Below are 18,471 nucleotides of genomic sequence, written 5' to 3'. Positions count from 1 at the left end.
CCCAGAATTCCCAGCGGCGCGGGGCAAGTTTACAGGACGGCGGCGGCGGCGGCGGCGGTTACCCCGCGGCCCGCGGCGTACCATGGCCCTGGCCTGGCGTGCTCGGCCTCGTCTCACCGCGTCCCAGGGCAGCGTCGCGGAGCGGGTCGACTTTCGGGACGGAACAGACCTGCGAGTGAGCAGCGTCCGGCGCGCTTAGCGCCTTGAACATGCGGCAGTCTCTGCGGGCGACCCCGAGCTGCGGAGAGGCGGCGGCGGCGGCGGCGGCGGCGGCTCGGGAGCGAAGGCGGCGGCGGCGGAAGGTGGCGGCGGCGGCGGTCGGTGCCCGGCGCGGAGCCCGGTGCGGAGCCCTGAGGAGGCCCCCTCGGCGCGGCCTTGGGCCTCGTCGGGAAGGATGCTGTCCCGCAAGAAGACCAAAACCGAGGCATCCAAGCCGGCCGAGGTGCAGGGCAAGTACGTGAAGAAGGAGACGTCGCCGCTGCTGCGGAGTGAGTGTCGCGCTCGCCGGGGGCCCTGGCGGCGGACGGGGGTGTGGGGGCGCGGCGGGGACCCCTCCACGCGGGGCGGGGCGGGGGCCTCCCTCCCCGGGCTTTTTCTCTTGCTGTGCCTCTCAAGTGGCGTTTGTTCCGTGCCCGTCGATAAGGAGTCGGAAACGAGGGTAGCACCCTTCCGCTTCACCCCTAAAAGTAACAGCCCCCCCCAAAGTGTGAACGCCTTGCACGCACACGCAAGCACACACACCGGTGCTGGGGGAGCGGGACGTCCGAGGCCGGGGTGCCGGGCGGGGTCCTCCGAGGCGCTCCCTTTGCCGACATTGCAAGAAGCGGCACCCCACGCAGAACTCCGGTCAGGCCGTGGACGCCCCCCCGAGAGCGCGGCAAGCCGCGGTCGAGCCGCTCGCCGACCCCACACTTGGCGGGCACACAACCTGCCTGGCTCGTGGGGTTCCCCGGGGGAGATTCCGAGAGGGCGGAGCAATCTCCGCGTCCAGCCGCTGCCGCCCTCGCCAGCTTCGGGACGTTGCCGGGAAGTGTGCCCCCCTTCCTGGGCCTCCCGACGAGGCGTTTACTTTTCGTCCTCCCCCTGCCTCCTCTCTTCCCTTCCCGGATTTCTTGAAGTTGTCATGTCGTAAGTGTTCAGGGTATGTGAGGGGGAAAGAAGAGCTTCATTTTTTGGTCCTCGTTCTGCGAGCTGGGCTCTTTGTGTAAGTTTCCTTTTTGGAAGCAAATAGTAGCCTTGTGACATAAGCGTTACCTCATTCTGTCATCGGGAAGGCTGCCTTTTTCCCCCGAGATCATACAGAAAGGGGTGGGGAGCGTAGAAGTCCATTATAACCAAAGCGTCAGACTTCCAGGTTGATTGTGGCAGTTTTAGTGTTCTCAAGGAAGTGCATCAGACCGGGCCATCAATAACTTTGAAACTTTGTTTTTGCCACTCCCGGGCTTGAACTCCGGGCCTGAGCACTGCCCTTGGGCTTTCTCAAGGCTAAAGCTCTACCACCTGCTGACTTTTCCTCCACTTTTGGCTTTTTCTGTGTTTGTGGTACCAAGGAATCGAACCCAGGTCTTCATGCATGCTAGGCAAGCACTCTACCGCTAGGCTAAACTTGTTTTTAACAGCTTGTTTTCTTTCTACCCTGCATGGTCTTGATTTTAGGTGTTATTAAGTGGTAGTTGGCTCTCTGCTGCAAATAAAGTTAGTTGAAATCACGGTTGATAAATTCTATAATTGAAATCCTGAAATATATCACATTGTTAAACAAATTAACTGATACAGTAGTTTGTTTATGCCATTAGGTGTTGAGCTATATTTATTTCAATACTATTTTTTAGTGTTAGCTGCTGAAGCTTATTAGTATGAATGCCTATAGCATTATTTACTTAGGCAAATTAATAATGAGCTTCATAATCAAGAATGTCTATAATCTGTTGTCCCTGTGTTCAGTACTGCTATATCCAGGAAGCTATTATCCTCTTTTGAATTACAATTGTATGCATGTGTGTGTGCTCATGGGCATTGACCCTTGGCTCTTTCTCTCGAGGCTTGCATTCTACCACTTGATCCACAGCTCCACTTCCAGCTTTTTGGTGTTTAACTAGAGATGAGATAATCTCATGGATTCTTTGAAATGGCTTTGAACAGTGATCCTCAGATCTTAGCTTTCAGGGTAGCTAATAATACAGACATAAGCCATTGGCAACAAGTAATTGTTTTTAGGGAAGTCATGTTACAGATTTGCTTTTTTTTTTTTAACTCTCAGTATTCATATGCCTCTTTGAAATGAGATCTCTTAATTTAAAATTTTCATAACTAAATATTTGGCTTTCCAGTTTGATTACTGTATTAATGCTAGTAATTAATTCCAAGAATAAAAAGAAAATTACTAATTTTACAATCTTTTTTTTTTTTTTGTCGGTGTTGGGACTTGAACTCTGGGCCTGGGCATTGTCCCTGAGCTCTTCAGCTTAAGGCTACTTCCCTAGACCTTGAGCCACACTGCCATTTCTTTGGAGTTAATAGTCTCAGGGACTTTTTAGTGCCCCAGGTGACTTTGAATCTGGATCCTCAGATCTTAGCCTCCTGAGTAGCTAGGATTACAGGTGTGAGCCACCACACCCAGCTGGACTGGAAATTTATTTGGGAAAATTATCTTACTCAAAATACTCAAGTATGCTCTTAAATGAAAATTTAAAATTTTCTTCAGTCCAATATGTATTTTGATGTGGCAGACAAAAATGAGCAACTTTCGAGAAATGTATGTAGTATTTATTGAAATGATGATTTTATTGTTTTATTACAGATCTCATGCCTTCATTCATTCGACATGGTCCAACAATTCCAAGACGAACTGATATCTGTCTTCCAGACTCAAACTCTAATGCCTTTTCAGCTTCTGGAGATGGAGTAGTATCAAGAAATCAGAGTTTCTTAAGAACTCCAATTCAAAGAACACCTCATGAAATAATGAGAAGAGAAAGCAACAGATTATCTGCACCTTCGTACCTTGCCAGGAGTCTAGCAGATGTCCCTCGGGAGTATGGCTCCTCTCAGTCATTTTTAACGGAAGTTAATTTTGCTGTTGAAAATGGAGACTCCAGTTCTCGCTATTATTATTCAGATAGTTTTTTTGATGGTCAGAGAAGGCGGCCACTTGGTGATCGTGCACATGAAGACTACAGATATTATGAATATAATCATGATCTTTTCCAAAGAGTGCCACAGAGGCATGCTTCAGGTAACTGGACATTATAAATTAATATATTAGTTTAGATTTATTGACATTTCAATTAAGATGATGCTTTTTCCTGGGAAACCAACAAATATTAGAGAATTTTTTTTTTCTATTTTCTGTTTTACTGGTCTTGTGTAAGCCTTTTTTGTAAATAGTTATTATGAAATGAGAGAATTCTTCCATCTATTGACTCATGTTATATACAGTTGGCACCTGGGCCAGGAGTTTAGCCAAATGGTAGAGTGCTTGCCTATCTTGCACAAAGGCCTGGGTTTGATTCCTCAGTACCACATATACAGAAAAAGCCAGAGGTGGCACTGTGGCTCAAGTGGTAAAACACTAGTCTTGAGAAAGCTCAAGAACAGTGCCCAGGCCCTGAGTTCAAGCCCCAGGACTGGCAAAAAAAAAAAAAAATGTTCAACATAAAGTTGGCACCTACCTTACTGACATCTAGACTGTTAACATTATGAGCCTTAAATGCTTGAAGAATTAATGTCTAATTAGAATTTAGATTTAAGTTTGTTAGAATGGGAAGGTTCTTTCATTGAATTGGACTTCAACTTGGAAAAGAAAGTACAGGAAGAATTAGGTAAGCAAGGTGTGCTATGGAAAACCACATTACTTAGTACTCTTCATTTCTCTAAATGTAACTTTTCAGTCAGACTGGTGATATCAAGTGGATACTTACGTATTGAATATTTCTTTTTGGTTCTTTTCTTGTAATGGATAAATGTATTAATGGGTTAATGTATGCTTTTAGGAGCGTAGTAGTAAGTTATCGACAAATGTGTTTTCACAAATATTAAGTTGTTGCTAATGAGCATAAACAATATGGAAATTTTATTTTGTAATGACCTAATGACAAATGTAATTCCTGCCAATTAGTTATTAGACTTTCAGGAAATACCTTGTCTCAAAGTATAAAATTCATTTTACTGTTGGAAGAGAAGCCCCAAATCAAATTTCATATAATATTTTAAAGGATTTTAGACCCTGAAGAATCTGCTTTTTTTTTTTTCTTTCCATCATGGGGCTTACATTCAGGGCCTGGGTGCTGCACCTGAGCCCTGTTCAAGGCTAGAACTCTACCACATGAGCCACAGTACCATTTCTGGGTTTGGAGTGGTTAATTGGAGATAAAGAGTCTCAGGGGAACTTTTCTGTCCAGGCTGGCTTCAAATTGTGATACTTAGATCTCAGCCTCCTGAGTAGCTAGGATTACTGGCACTTGGTGAGTTCTGCTCAAGGCTAGAACTCTACCACATGAGCCACAGCACCATTTCTGGCCTTTTCTATGTATGCGATACCAAGGAGTTGAGCCTGGGTCTTCATGTATGCTAGGCAAGGACTCTGCACTGGGCCAAACTCCCAGCCTGAGTCTGCTTTTTATTACTGTTATTATTGTAATTAACTGAGTAGTTCTACAAAGGGGTTATCATTCAGCAAATCAATACTTGTAAGTATAGTGCATTTTCATCAATATCACTTTCACATTTGTCCCCTATCCTGCTCAATACAAGCCCTTCCCTCAATTTTTCTAGTTTCATATGATGCCATGAATATTATGACTTCCATTCTCCCCACATTCCTCTTCATTGGTCTAATCCCTGCCTTCTTCTGGGGGTTCTTCATTTAACTGTGAAATTTAACCTTTAAGATTTTTGGCCAGCATGCCAGTCAAGCACTTAAAGGAAGGATTCCGGCTGTTGGCAGAAGTCTGGTTGGAATAGTAAAGGCAGATTTAATTCCTTTGTTTTATACCTGAATAATTTAGTTCTATGAAATTTTAAGTAATAATATTTGAAGATTATTAAATTGTAAAAATAAAAATGAAAATTATCTTGGTTCTACAAAAATACTGGATTTCTGTTTATTGTAGTAAATGCACAAAATAATTATCTATTGAAGAAAAGTTGATTGTCTTTGGGGAATCACAGCTCTTTATCTGTATTTTGCAGAGGAAGAGGAAAAAACAGCTTGATTCAATTAGTTCTCTTTGTCAACATCCTGATTATGACAAAGATTCTGATGATTAGTATCTGTTACTTCATTAGAGTTCGAGGCTCATCATCCATTTGTTGTTAATTTTGGCAGTGATCATTGATGCTGATTTCATTAGATGTTGAAAATTGGGTTACCTGAATTCTGTCGTATGCCCCTTGATTTGGGTTTTGTCTGACTTTTTTTCATGACTAGACTGGGTTCATATCTAGTGAATGCTTGGCAGAAACCAGGTATTGAGTGTGTGTATATATATATATATATATGTATATATATATATTAGATTCTATTAACATTGATTTTTACATCATATTTCAAATGTCATGTTTAACAAACAAGTATTCAAGAAGGGAATTTCTATATACAATCACTGGCACATAGATTTTACAATATAATTAAAATTAAGCTGAGTCTTTGTCATTGATACATGTTAATCCATGTCTATGGACATAGATTATGTCTATAGAGTATATAGCCCATCATAGGTGTTTTGTTTTGTTTTGTTTTTCTTTTTTTGCCAGTCACGGGTCTGAGCTCAGGGCCTGAGCACTGTCCTTGGACTTTCTCAAGGTTAGAGAGCTCTACCACTTGAGCCTCAGCACCATTTCTGGCTTTTTTTCTATTTTCTATGTATGTGGTACCGAGGAATCGAACCCGGGTCTTCATGCATGCTAGGCAAGCATTCTACCACTAGGCCAAACTCCCGGCCCCTCCATCATAGCTTTTTATGTTTATGTAGTTAGGTTTATAGCTCCAAGACCATGTCTATAACCTTGGGTACCCAAATATTGAGTCATTGCCCTTGTACTATTTGGATCTAGTGTCCACATATTAAGGATGCCATGTGCTATTTGTTCCTTTGGTCTTGACTTACCTCACTCAACATGATTCGCTCTAGTTTCATCCACTTCCCCATGAATGCCATTATTTTATCTAGTCTGTTGAGTATGTAGAATTCCATTGTGTATACGTGTGTGTGTGTGTGTGTGTGTGTGTGTATGTGTATGTATATATATATATACACACACACCTTTTTTGTATCCATTCATCTGCAGTAGGGCATCTGGGTTGTTTCCATCGCTTGGGTATTGTAAATAGTGTGGAGATGAACATGGCAGAGCAGGTGTCCTTATCATATCCTGGGTTATGATGCTCAGGGTAGATGGATGGATCTACCCTGAGTGATATGGCTGGATCATAGGGAAGGTCTATTTTCAGTTTTTTTTTTTTTTTTTGCCAGTCCTGGGCTTGAGCTCAGGGCCTGAGCACTGTCCTTGGACTTTCTCAAGGTCAGAGCTCTACCACTTGAGCCTCAGCACCACTTCCAGCTTTTTTCTATATATGTGGTACCGAGGAATCGAACCCGGGTCTTCATGCATGCTAGGCAAGCATTTTAACCACTAGGCCAAACTCCCGGCCCCTATTTTCAGTTTTTTAAGAAACCTCTGAACTGCCTTCCAGAGTGGCTGTACTAGTTTACATTCCCACCAGCAGTGCAATAGAGTTCCTCTTTCTCCTCAACCCCACCAGCATTTGTTATTGTCTGAGTTCAGAATATTGGCCATTCTAATTGGGGTAAGGGTTATTTTTATTTACATTTCCTTTATGACCACGGATAATGAGCATTTTCTCATCTGTTTTTCTGCCATTTTAACCTCTTCTTTGGATAAGTCTCTCTTTAGTTCCCTTGTCCATTTTGTTGGGTTTGGGGGGGGAATTCAGTTCTTGAGTTCCCTGTAGATACCGGATATTAAGCATTTGTCTGATATATTATTGGTAAATATCCTTTCCCAGTTGGTTGGCTGTCTTTCTACTTTAGTAGCTATGCTTTTTTATCTGTGCAGAAACTTTTTATTTTCAAATAGTCCCACTGTTGAGTCTCCAATCTGTTGTGACCCTGGGACTCTGTTCAGGAAGTTGTTTGCCAAATATTTAATGTTTTATTTTTGAAAGAAAAAAACTACTTTTTAAACTATATCTGTAAGTTTCATGGAGAGATTTAGAAATCTTTTATTAACCAAACAAAAACCTGTCTTTGTTTTTTTTTTTTTTGCCAATCCTGGCCTTGAGCTCTGTCCTTAGACTTTCTCAAGGCCTAAGCTCTACCACTTGAGCCTCAGTACCACTTCCAGCTTTTTTTCTATATGGTGGTATTGAGAAATCAAACCCTGGTCTTTGTTCATGCTAGGCAAGCACTCTATCACTAGGCTAACCTCCCGGCCCTGTTCAGAAAGTTTTTGCCTGTGCCTATGAGTTCCAGTGTCTCTCCTACTCTATCATGTAGCAGTTTCAAGGTTTTAGGTCTGATATAGAGGTCTTTGATCCATTTTGAGTTATTGCTTGTGCATGATGCAAGCCCTACTTTTTGCTCATTGTTTTTTGGAGATTTGTCTCACGGATATTTTTGCCCAGGCTGGTTTTGAATTTTGATCCTGTGAATTTCAGTCTTCTAAATACCTAGGATTATGAGTTGGTGCCACCAGTCAGTCCTCTTTAGTAATAAATCTTTGTTGTGAGCTATCTTTATGAACTTGAGGTTTTGATTTTTCCTTAACTTGAGGTTCTGTTTGAACTTAATCATTTTGTTAATATTCACTTTCTGTTTTAGGATCCAGCCCAAAATACCACATTTTATTTATCATATCCCCGTAGTCTTCTTGATTTAAGCTAATTTCACAGGGTTTTTTTTTTCTGTTTTGTTTTTATATTTTTTATTGTAATTAATAAAAGGGTTACATGATATTTGCCAGATAGAAGGTGCATTAATTCACATATATTGATACCCTTTCACATGTCTTGGTCCCCATTACCCTCCCCTCCACCTCCCCTCCCCCCGTCTGGGTTTTCCCCGCTTCCCTATCCAATTTCAAATAACCAAATACAAATAAATCCAATATATCAGATAACAAAGTGAGATACTGTAACAATATGAGATAACCAAGGGACAGCAAAAGAGATGAGAGATAACATAGTACATTAAGGACAACAATCATTCATTCATATGGCTTTTGTTTCAATATCCTGGAGGTCTTTTCAATTATCTTCATACTGTATGGCCTTATGTATCAAGGTTTTGCTCTATTGTAAATCTCTGCTAGGAGAGCCCAAGGTTTCTACTGATTATGACAAATGAGGAAAACCCTTGAGCCTAAGTTCCTTTGAGTCTGGCTTACTTCACTTAATATGATTTTTTCTAAGACTTTCCATTTCCTAACAAATGGGGCGATGTCATTTTTTCTGACAGCAGCATAGAATTCCATTGTGTACAAATACTACAACTTGTTGATCCACTCATCAACTGAGGGACATCTAGGTTGGTTCCATATCTTTGCTATGGTGAATAATGCTGCAATGAACATTGTTGTGCTATTGGATTTAGTATGCCCTTGTTTCTGGATGGTTGGGTAAATGCCAAGTAGTGGAATTGCTGGGTCATAGGGGAGCTCTATGTTTAGCCTTTTGAGGCACTGCCATACTGCTTTCCATAGTGGTTGAATGAGTTTGCACTCCCACCAACAGTGTAGTAGTGATCCCTCCTGGCCACATCCCCTCCAGCATCTGTTGTTATTAGTTTTCCTGATCCTGGCCATTCTAACTGGAGTGTGGTGGAATCTTAGAGTTGTTTTGATTTGCATTTCTTTTATGACCAGAGATGTTGAGCATTTCTTCATGTGTCTATAGGCCATTTTTGTTTCTTCTTCAGAGAAGATTCTCTTTAAGTCTTTGGCCCATTTTTTAATGGGATTGTTGTTACTTTGGAGATTAGTTTTGGAGTGATTTAATTTTTTGAGCTGTTGATATATTTTAGATATGAGGCCTTTGTCCGTTGTTTGGTTGGTGAAGATCTTCTCCCACTCTGTAGGCTTCCTAATTAATTTACTAGCTATGTCCTTTTCTGTTTTTTTTTTTAAATCATTTTTTCATGATGGTGATGATTATGGGGGAGCATGCTAGATATTTGTAGAGTTTCCCTTGATTTGGGTTTTGTCTGACTTTTTTTCATGACTAGACTGGGTTCATATCTAGTGAATGCTTGGCAGAAACCATGTAATCTTTATCTTTGAGAAGCCATGTAATTAGTATGCAAATGTTTTACTTTATGTAATATCTGTCGTAGGTAAAGAGGTACATGATGCCCATATGACACTACTGGTGATGTTAACTTTCATCACTTAAACTTTGCCAGGTCTCACTACTTTGCCAGGTTTATCTACTATATAACGTTACTATTTTCCTCTTTCCACACTCTGTTCTTTGGAAGGGAGTTACTTACTGTAAAGAACAGGTGGATTTTGCTTTACTGCTAAAATGAGAACCATTCTAGGATGAGTTTATACTGTTGGTAATTTAAATGTAAGATTCATAGGCTTCTATTTTGTGAGGGTTTTTTTTTTTTCCACTAGTTCTGGGTCTCTTGAACTCAGGGCCTGAGTCTTTGGGTTTTCTGGTGGTTAATTGGAGATGAGTCTCACGGACTTTAGTGCCCGGGCTGACTTTGACCCACGGTCCTCAGATTTCAGCCTCCTGAGTAGCTAGGATTACATAAAGGCTTGAGCCACTGTGCCCAGCTGATTTCCAGCCTTTTTGTGGTTAATTATAAATATGAATCTGAGGGGCCGAGAGTTTGGCCTAGTGGTAGAGTGCTTGCCTAGCATGCACAAAGACCTGGGTTCGATTCCTCCGTATTACATACATAGAAAAAACCAGAAATGGTGCTGAGGCTCAAGTGGTAGAGCTCTAACCTTGAGAAAGTCCCAGGACAGTGCTCAGGCCCTGAGCTCAAGCCCACACTGGCAAAATAATAATAATAATAATAATAATAATGATGATAAATATGAATCTGAGACTTTCCTGCCTGGACTAGCTTTGAATCATAATCCTTAGATCTACAGCTTCTGGTAGCAAGGATTATAGGCAGGCGCAGGAACCACAAGCAGCTGGCAGTTTGAATATTTTCGTTGATGCCAAAAATGTCCCCTACGCTAGCCTCTAACCCACCCTTGGTTTCTCTTAGCCAGGGGTTGTCTTGAGTTTTGCTTTCCCAACAGTTTCATATAAATGTAATCGTATAATTAAATAGGTATCTCAGCCAGGTGCTTGTGGTTCATGCCTGTACTCCTAGCTATTCAGGAGGCTGAGATCTGAGGATTTTGATTTGAAAATAGCCCAGGTAGGAAAATCTGTGAGACTCTCACTTCCAATTAACCACCAGAAAACTGGAAGGGGAGCTTTAAGTGATAGAGCTTTACTAGCTTTGAGCAGAAAAGCTCAGGATAGTGGCCAGGCCCTGAGTCTAATCCCTACTCCTGACCAAAAACAAAATCCATTTTGAGACTATCATCTTTTATAAATAACCTTTGAAATTCATCCATATAACAATTTCACTGTGTAGTTGTACTATAGCTTATTTATATGTTCTGTTGAAGGCCTTTTGTGTTGTTTCTACCTTTTGGCAATTAGATAATCACTACAAATAGCCATATACAGGGATTTTGAAGATGAGTTTTCATTTCTAGGAACAGGATTTCTGTATCCCTATTGCCATGTGTGAGAGTTCTCAGCTGCTCCATCTCAGAACTTCAATTGTCAGGTTTTGTTGTCTATTCTCAAAGGTGTATGGTATCTCATATTTTAATTTTCATTTTCCTGTGAGCTAATATGATGTATCTTCTTTAGTGAGTCCTTATTAAAATATTTTGCTCATTAAAAAAGCTATCATTGCTGGGTGTGGCTCATGCCTGTAATCCTAGCTGCTAAGAAAGCTGAGATCTGAGGATCACGGTTCAAAGCCAGCTCAGGCACAAAAGAACGTGAGACTCTTATCTTCAATTGACCATTAGAAAACTAGAAATGGTGCTGTGACTCAAGGGGTAGGGTGGTAGCCTTGAGCTAAAGAGCTCAGGGACAATGCCCAGGCCCAGAGTTCAAGCCCCACGACTGACCAAAAAAAATAATTAAAATAAAATCTATTATGAAGAGATGAAAGGGTGAGAATGCAGTCAAGAATTTAATCTGTATCCAGTATTTGTTGAAAAACTGCCTTTCACCAAATTCTGTTTTGTTTTTGCCAGTCCTGGCACTTGAACTCAGGGCCTGGGCACTGTCCTCGAACTTTCTCAAGGCTAGAGCTCTAACGCTTGAGCCATAGACCCATTTCCTGCTTTTTCTGTGTATGTGGTACCGAGAAATGAACCTAGGGCTTTGTGCATGCTAGGCAAGCACTCAGTCAGTAGGTCATATTCCAGATTCTTTTTTCAACCTTTGTCAAAAATCAGTTTACTTGTGTGTGTGTGTGTGTGTGTGTGTGTGTGTGTGTGTGTGTGTGTGTGTGTGTGTGTGTGTGTATTGTATATTTGTCCTGGTTTTTTGTTCCATTGGTCTATTTGTCTAATTCTTTTGGTAACATCATACTACCTTGATTAAGGTAGCTTTACATGAAATTGTGGAGTCAATTTTTTTTCTTTTTAAAAGAACTCTAGTTCGGTAACTTATTATGTCATTGACTTATTTCCAGTTGAGTGATAGTATGTAGCTATTTATAATTTTTGTATGTTGAGCTTATAGCCTGCTATATTGATAAGCCTTCCTTGATAATCTAGGGCAAAGTCAAATACTTTTAAAGAGATTATAAACTGGGAATGGTTTTACAAATTCATTTTTGCTTTTTTAAGACGAAATATCAAATTTTAAATCTTGAATGAGGTGAAAGTTTCCTTTCACAGTTTTGTTTTTAACAGTATACATAATTAAGTAGCTTTACTACTAATTGTGTGGCCTGGTGATGGAAACTTTAAACCAAAACCAACACTAATTTCAAAGTCTAGATCTTACCTTTTTATAATTAAATGAAAATAATTACAATTGGTTTTATGGGACTTTTATAATAACCTAACAGTTTTTAGAAGGGACAACTGAATAATTGTTCTCTTTCCCTTTTTTCCTCATCAGGTATTGGAAGAGTTGCTGCTACATCTTTAGGGAATTTAACTAACCATGGGTCTGAAGATTTACCCCTTCCTCCTGGCTGGTCTGTGGACTGGACAATGAGAGGGAGAAAATATTATATTGATCACAACACAAATACAACTCATTGGAGCCATCCTCTTGAACGAGAAGGACTCCCTCCTGGATGGGAAAGAGTTGAGTCATCAGAGTTTGGAACCTATTATGTAGACCACACGAATAAAAAGGCTCAATACAGACATCCCTGTGCTCCTAGGTAGAATATTTCAACTTTTGTTTTGAGATTATCTTGGGTTACATTTTGGACTAATATTTTTCTTCAAAGAGAAAAGTATTGTAATCTTGAGTGAATCCTTATTTCTCAAAATTTATAACACTTTTGTGTGGATTTAGTTTTAGTAATGAATGACCTTAATAATTTAAAAGCTTGAAAAGTATTTCTTTCACTACAACCTGACATACAAGATCACTGTCCTCATGATCAGATTCTGTATTCCACAGAATGCTTTTGTTAAAGATACCCAGAAATTGAAATAAGTGAAATATTTGCCTTTTCATATTTATGCTGGGAGTTTGGCCTAGTGGTAGAGTGCTTGCCTAGCATGCACGAAGACCCTGGTTCGACTCCTCGGTACCACATTGGAAAAAAAAAAAAAAAGCTGGAAGTGGTGCTGTGGCTCAAATGGAAGAGCTCTAGCCTTGAGAAAGCCCAAGGACGGCACTCAGGCCCTGAGTTCAAGCCCCAGGACTGGCCAAAAAAAAAAAAAAAAGAATTTATGCCTAATTTCTGCAAAGTCAAAATATTTAAAAAATTAAATATCTAGGTGTGTTTATTCTATTTCAAACATGATTTCATGTTCTTTTGCTTAATGTCCCAGATAAGAAAGTGAAAATTGGAACTTGCACAAAAAATTGTGGGCTGGGAGCATCACCTAGTGATAGAGTGCTTGCCTAGCACACATGAAGCCCTGGGTTCAATTCCTTGGAACCACATACACAGACAAAATTGGATGTGATGCTGTGGTAGAGCGCTATCCTTGAGAATGCCTAAGAACAGTGCCCAGGCCCTGAGTTGAAGCCCCAGGACTGGCAAAAAAAAAAAAAATTATCGAGTTAACAAATAGGCAATGATTCTTTGGGCTCTGTTGATTAATATTGGGCTTACCAGTAAATCTGGTTTGTGTTAGTACTAAAACAAGTTGTCATAAATGGGTATTGAGCATTTAAAGTGATTGAGAATGTAGTTAATTGTAAAATATATGCTGGTTCTCAAAGTACATGTAAATTTAACTGTTAATTTAGTAACAGTGGCAATTATTTCATGTGACTCATAGTTGAGCTTAAGAACTGAACTGTCAGATTAAAAATGGGAAAGTGTTGATATTGCTTTGTTTCAACTGTCAGTGAAAATTTTTGTTATAGTGAATAATTAGAGAAAGAAAACTTTTTTGGGGAAGAAAAATGATCAATCTCTCCAGTCTAAACTTACAACTAATTACTGCCTACTGCAGATTCGTTCTTCTAAGATTTAAGTTTCTGTGAAAGGTTACAACTTAGTTTCAGCTTGAAAAAGATTGTCTAGCTAATAGACATACCTTTCAAATTTGTAATCATTTAGGTTTATATCTGTTACAACAACATACCAGTTTTCAAGAGACACTAGGTAGTTTTACTTCTGTATTGTAGACACTTGAGGGTGCAGAGGGTTCTGGGATTTGAACCTAGAGCTTCTGTTCTCTAGGCAGGCTGTCTAGCACATTAGCCATGTCCCCAGCCCATTTTTTTTTTTTTTGCTGTTATTTTTCAAAAAAGGTTTTGCTTTCTTCGAGGTCATTATTGGACCACAATCCTATTTATTTATACCTTTTGCCTAGCTAGAATGACAGGCTAATATGGGGCATCTTGCAAACTTTTTTCCCAAGCAGGCCTCATGCCATAACCTTCCTGATATCTACTTTCCAAATAGCTAAAATTAAAGGCACCTAGCTCTACTTACTTTCATTCAGTATTTTTAGGAAACCCAAGCCTTTATCACTGCAAGCTTTTTTTGTGGGGGTTGAACATGATTAGTTGGTCAAGAAGTATATTTAAACATGTTCAAATGTTATTCTTCCTAATTTGCTAATACGGTTTTTTTCTTTTTCATTTTCTTTTTCTGCCAATCCTAGGATGGATTTTTTTCTTAATGTGTGTCAATTCTCTCTCTCAGTGTACCACGGTATGATCAACCACCTCCTGTCACATACCAGCCACAGCAAACTGAAAGAAACCAGTCCCTCCTGGTCCCTGCAAATCCTTACCATACTGCAGAAATTCCTGACTGGCTTCAGGTTTATGCTCGAGCCCCTGTAAAGTAAGTGAATGTATATCACAGAGCTGCTTAATCTAAATTTAACCTTCCATGATCATTGGAAACTTTTATGGCATACAAAGAACATTTTCACAATTTTCTCTCAGCAACTCTATAGAAGTTACCCAGGAAGCCAACCTTGGCATATGGAACTGAACTAACTTTTCCTTGTAATATTGGACTTCTAAATAACATTTTATTTGAAGAAAGGATATCAGAGCTTATAAGATTTGAAAAATAACTCATTAGAATGGCTTTGTTCTTTTTTTTTTTTTTTTTTGTGGGTCATGGGGGCTTGAACTCGGCCTGAGCACTGTCCTTCAGCTCAAGGATACCACCCTACCCTTGAGCCAAGCCCCTTTTCTGTTTTCTAGAGGTTAATTGGAGATAAAAGTCTCATGGCCTTTAGTGCTCAAGTTGGCTTTGAACCATAGTTCTCAGATCTCAGCCCCCTGAGTAGCTAGGATTACAGGCAGCATGAGCCACTGGCACCCGGCTCAGGAAGACTTTTATCTCCACTAAATTACCAAAGAAGCCAGAAGTGGCACTGTGGTTAGCTAGCCTTATACAAAAGGAGCTCAGGGACCGAGTCCAGGCCCAGGCCCTGAGTTCAAATCCCAGGGTTGCTATGAATGAACATGCACATGCACACATACACTCACATTCTCTCATTTTTGAGAAAGTTACATTCTCTCTTCTTGTTCTCCTGGGACTTTCAATGCTAGGGGTTTTTCAGGAATACTTAGCCTACAAATATGTTTTCTCTTCACTGCTTCTCCTTTTTAGTTTAGTTCCTTGTTTGCTATGGTGAGTATAATTCAAATAGGTTAGCCCTAATATACACATGACTTTGTCCTTTTTCATGCCTTGTGACATATAGGCATAGTATGTTCTATTCTTCAGTTTCTGACAGCTTTTTATGCACCTATGAATAGCACTGAATACGTTTTTCAGAAATTATAGAAGCTCCTGTAGTTAGAAATTGGCATTTATTTTCTAGCACATTGAAGTAACTAATACTTAGGAGAAACAGGTACACTTGAACTTGAATGATAACAGTTGTCTCCCTTCCCTAAATACAGTGTGTTTAGGTCTGGGCATGATGATAGTACAAACGCATAGCATTGGCTACTCAGGAAGTTGAATAACATAGAAGCATCATTTGAGCTCAGGAGCTCAAATCTAGTCAGAGCAATATAATAGAACATCAGTTTGAAATAAGAAAGAAAAACAAAGGGAGAAAAAGTGTATCAAATACCAAGTTAATTAGTATCTTTTTTTTTTTTTTTGTCGTGAGCAGTAATACATATTGAACTCAGAGCCTCTTCCTTGTTAGTAGGCAGGCATTCTACTACTTGAGCCCCTTTATGCATTGGCTATTTTCCAGGAAGAGTCTCAAAATTTTATGCTCAGGCTAGACTGAACTGTGATCCCTCATACTTATGCTTCCTGTGTTGCTTGGCTGACAAGTATGTGCTACATACAGTACCAGCCATTGCTTAAGATGGAGTCTAACAAGATTTTGTTTCGGACTAGTCTCAAACCTGGACCTCCAATTTCTTCCTCACTGAGATTACAGGCTTGAGCTGCCATATCTGACAGTTAAGAAATATCTTTAAAGCTTAGTGACTTTAAAAAAGTTAATATTTATTAAAATAGTTTATTGCTACAAAATACATGTTGATATATGTGTTGTGAACATTATATTTTCAAATAGATATGACCACATTCTGAAGTGGGAACTCTTCCAGCTGGCTGACTTGGATAAATACCAGGGACTACTAAAGTTGCTCTTCATGAAAGAACTAGAACAGATTGTTAAAATGTATGAAGCCTACAGACAGGCTCTTCTCACCGAGTTGGAAAACCGCAAGCAGAGACAGCAGTGGTATGCTCAGCAACATGGCAAGAATTTTTAAGTGAACTTTTTAAAGCAATTTTAAGTTTCTAGGGGCGTTAAAATATTTTCAAATAAAAAAGCTGCAAACAAGAACTCTGGTTAATAAAGGCAGCTTACTTTTTGGTAATGATAAAATTCAAATTTTACATGTTATTTTGTTATTAGAGGTTTTATTAAACAACAAATGGGCTTAACATTTTAAGAACTTTCAAATGCTATATATTAGGGAACTGCTTTGAATTTTTTGGTTAAAAAATGCAGCAAGAAAAGGTCATCATCAGATGTTCAATAGGAAATGATCACTCATAGCAGCAATAAGTTTCTAAAAAAGGAAGAAGAATCTATGCAATTTCAAAAAGTGTTTTTCATGCTTTCAAGTGTAATTACCATGGTGTAATTCAAATACAAAATAGGATTTAGACCTTCTATTGTGATGGATTTCTAAATGGTATATGTGGGTGGTATTTATCTCTTCCCATTCCTCAAATATTAGGAACTCTTGGACACATGTTGAGAAAATCTTTCAGAAGTGAGTTTAAACATCAGGTCTTCAGCCTGTGTGCAGAACAGTAAGGCGTTCCCTAACAAGTCTTCCTTATTGCCAGAGCCCTGATTACATTTCACCTGACTCTCCTTGGGGTTCCTAATAACAGCGCACAGCACACTGCCCTCTGACAGACTGGGTTAAGATGTCAAAAATGACAGAGATTCAATAAAAATCTTGATCATTAAATCAATTTTATATTGCTTTTCTATCTTAGAGAATGTCACAAAAGTTTTAAGACCATGTACTTCCTATTTTCCCCCAGTTGGTTTATTCTCTTCCTTTTTTTCCCCCAGTTGGTTTATTCTTGCAAAAGCATTGCTTATGATTAGCACAGAACATTTGATTACAAATTTTACGATACTTCTAGCTTGTAAGTCTCTAGAATACTATGAATTTCATAGCTCATTTATCTTACATCTGTTGTAAATATGTAAACATATTTCTAAGTTTAGATATAGTCTTCCAAAATTCAAAGCACTCCCAGTTAGATATGAGCTTTGATTATTGATAAAATGTTAAGTGTTTGATTTTATATAATGAGTTTATTAAATATATTTTTGTGGAAACTATATGTGTGATGTTTGAGTCTATGTTTTAGACATATTACTATGGTTTTCTTTTCAAAAGGCCCATAGGCCAAGGAAGCAGTACAAAGGTATTAAAAAATGAGTGTGTGATAATGGAATTTTATCCGTGGGAAATGGTAATTTACTGAGCTTGTGGCAAATATTTGTAAGATATAAGCTGCTATTTCTCAGCAATTTATACATACTCTTCTCAGTTATTTGCTATTAGTCATTTCCTGAGACAGTTTAGAATGTCTATTTGGGGCCTCCCAAAAAAGAAGCATTACTCAGTGTGTGTATGTTTGTGTCTGTATATGCACGTGCAGGCACAGACCCACTAGAGCCTGAACCCAGTCCTCTTACTTTATTACTCACAGCTGGTGCTCCATCACTTGAGCCATGTCTTCAAGTTCTACTTTTCTGTTTTTATTACCACACACCTAAACTTCCCCAAAGACTTCTGCTCAATAAAACTTCACTAGAGATTTTAGTCACTGGAAATATATTAAGAAGCCAGAAGTAGTTCACACCTATAATCCTAGCAGGAGGCAAAGATAGGATTTGGCTTGAAGCCAGCCTGGCCAAACCTTTGAGACCCCTGTATCAATTAATAAACCATGCGTAGTGAGGAACCTGTGGTCCCAGGTATGGTAAAAAGATTGAGGCTTATAATAGCCTAGCATAAAAAAAACTCAAGACCCTATTTTTTTTTTTTTTTTTTTGCTAGTCCTGGGGCTTGAACTCAGGGCCTGGTACTGTCCTTGGACACTTTTGCTCAAGGCTAGTATTTGGCCACTTGAGTTACACCACCACTTCTGGCTTTTTCTGAGTATGTGGTACTAGGAAATTGAACCTAGGGCTTTGTGGATGCTAGGTGAGCACTCTACCACTAGGCTATGCTCCCAAGACCCA

The 18,471-nt window shown here is 39.6% G+C and overlaps 1 protein-coding gene across 1 annotated transcript; it reads left to right on the top strand.

The window, feature by feature from the left end:
* The first annotated feature begins 103 nt into the window (after window positions 1-103).
* Sav1 (salvador family WW domain containing protein 1) lies at window positions 104-17,562 on the top strand. The gene is made up of 5 exons (XM_090345075.1): window positions 104-488; window positions 2,801-3,235; window positions 12,182-12,452; window positions 14,406-14,549; window positions 16,264-17,562. The coding sequence occupies exons 1-5, from the start codon at window positions 395-397 to the stop codon at window positions 16,463-16,465; spliced, it is 1,146 nt and encodes a 381-aa protein (XP_090201201.1). The 5' UTR covers window positions 104-394; the 3' UTR covers window positions 16,466-17,562.
* Window positions 17,563-18,471: the final 909 nt, after the last annotated feature.

This window comes from Megascapheus bottae, chromosome 14, assembly GCF_031878675.1.
Source record: "Megascapheus bottae isolate mThoBot1 chromosome 14, mThoBot2.hap1, whole genome shotgun sequence".
Classification (NCBI taxonomy): Eukaryota; Metazoa; Chordata; class Mammalia; order Rodentia; family Geomyidae; genus Megascapheus; species Megascapheus bottae.
Note: the sequence above shows the minus strand (reverse complement) of the source record. Positions and strands in the feature narration are given on the sequence as shown.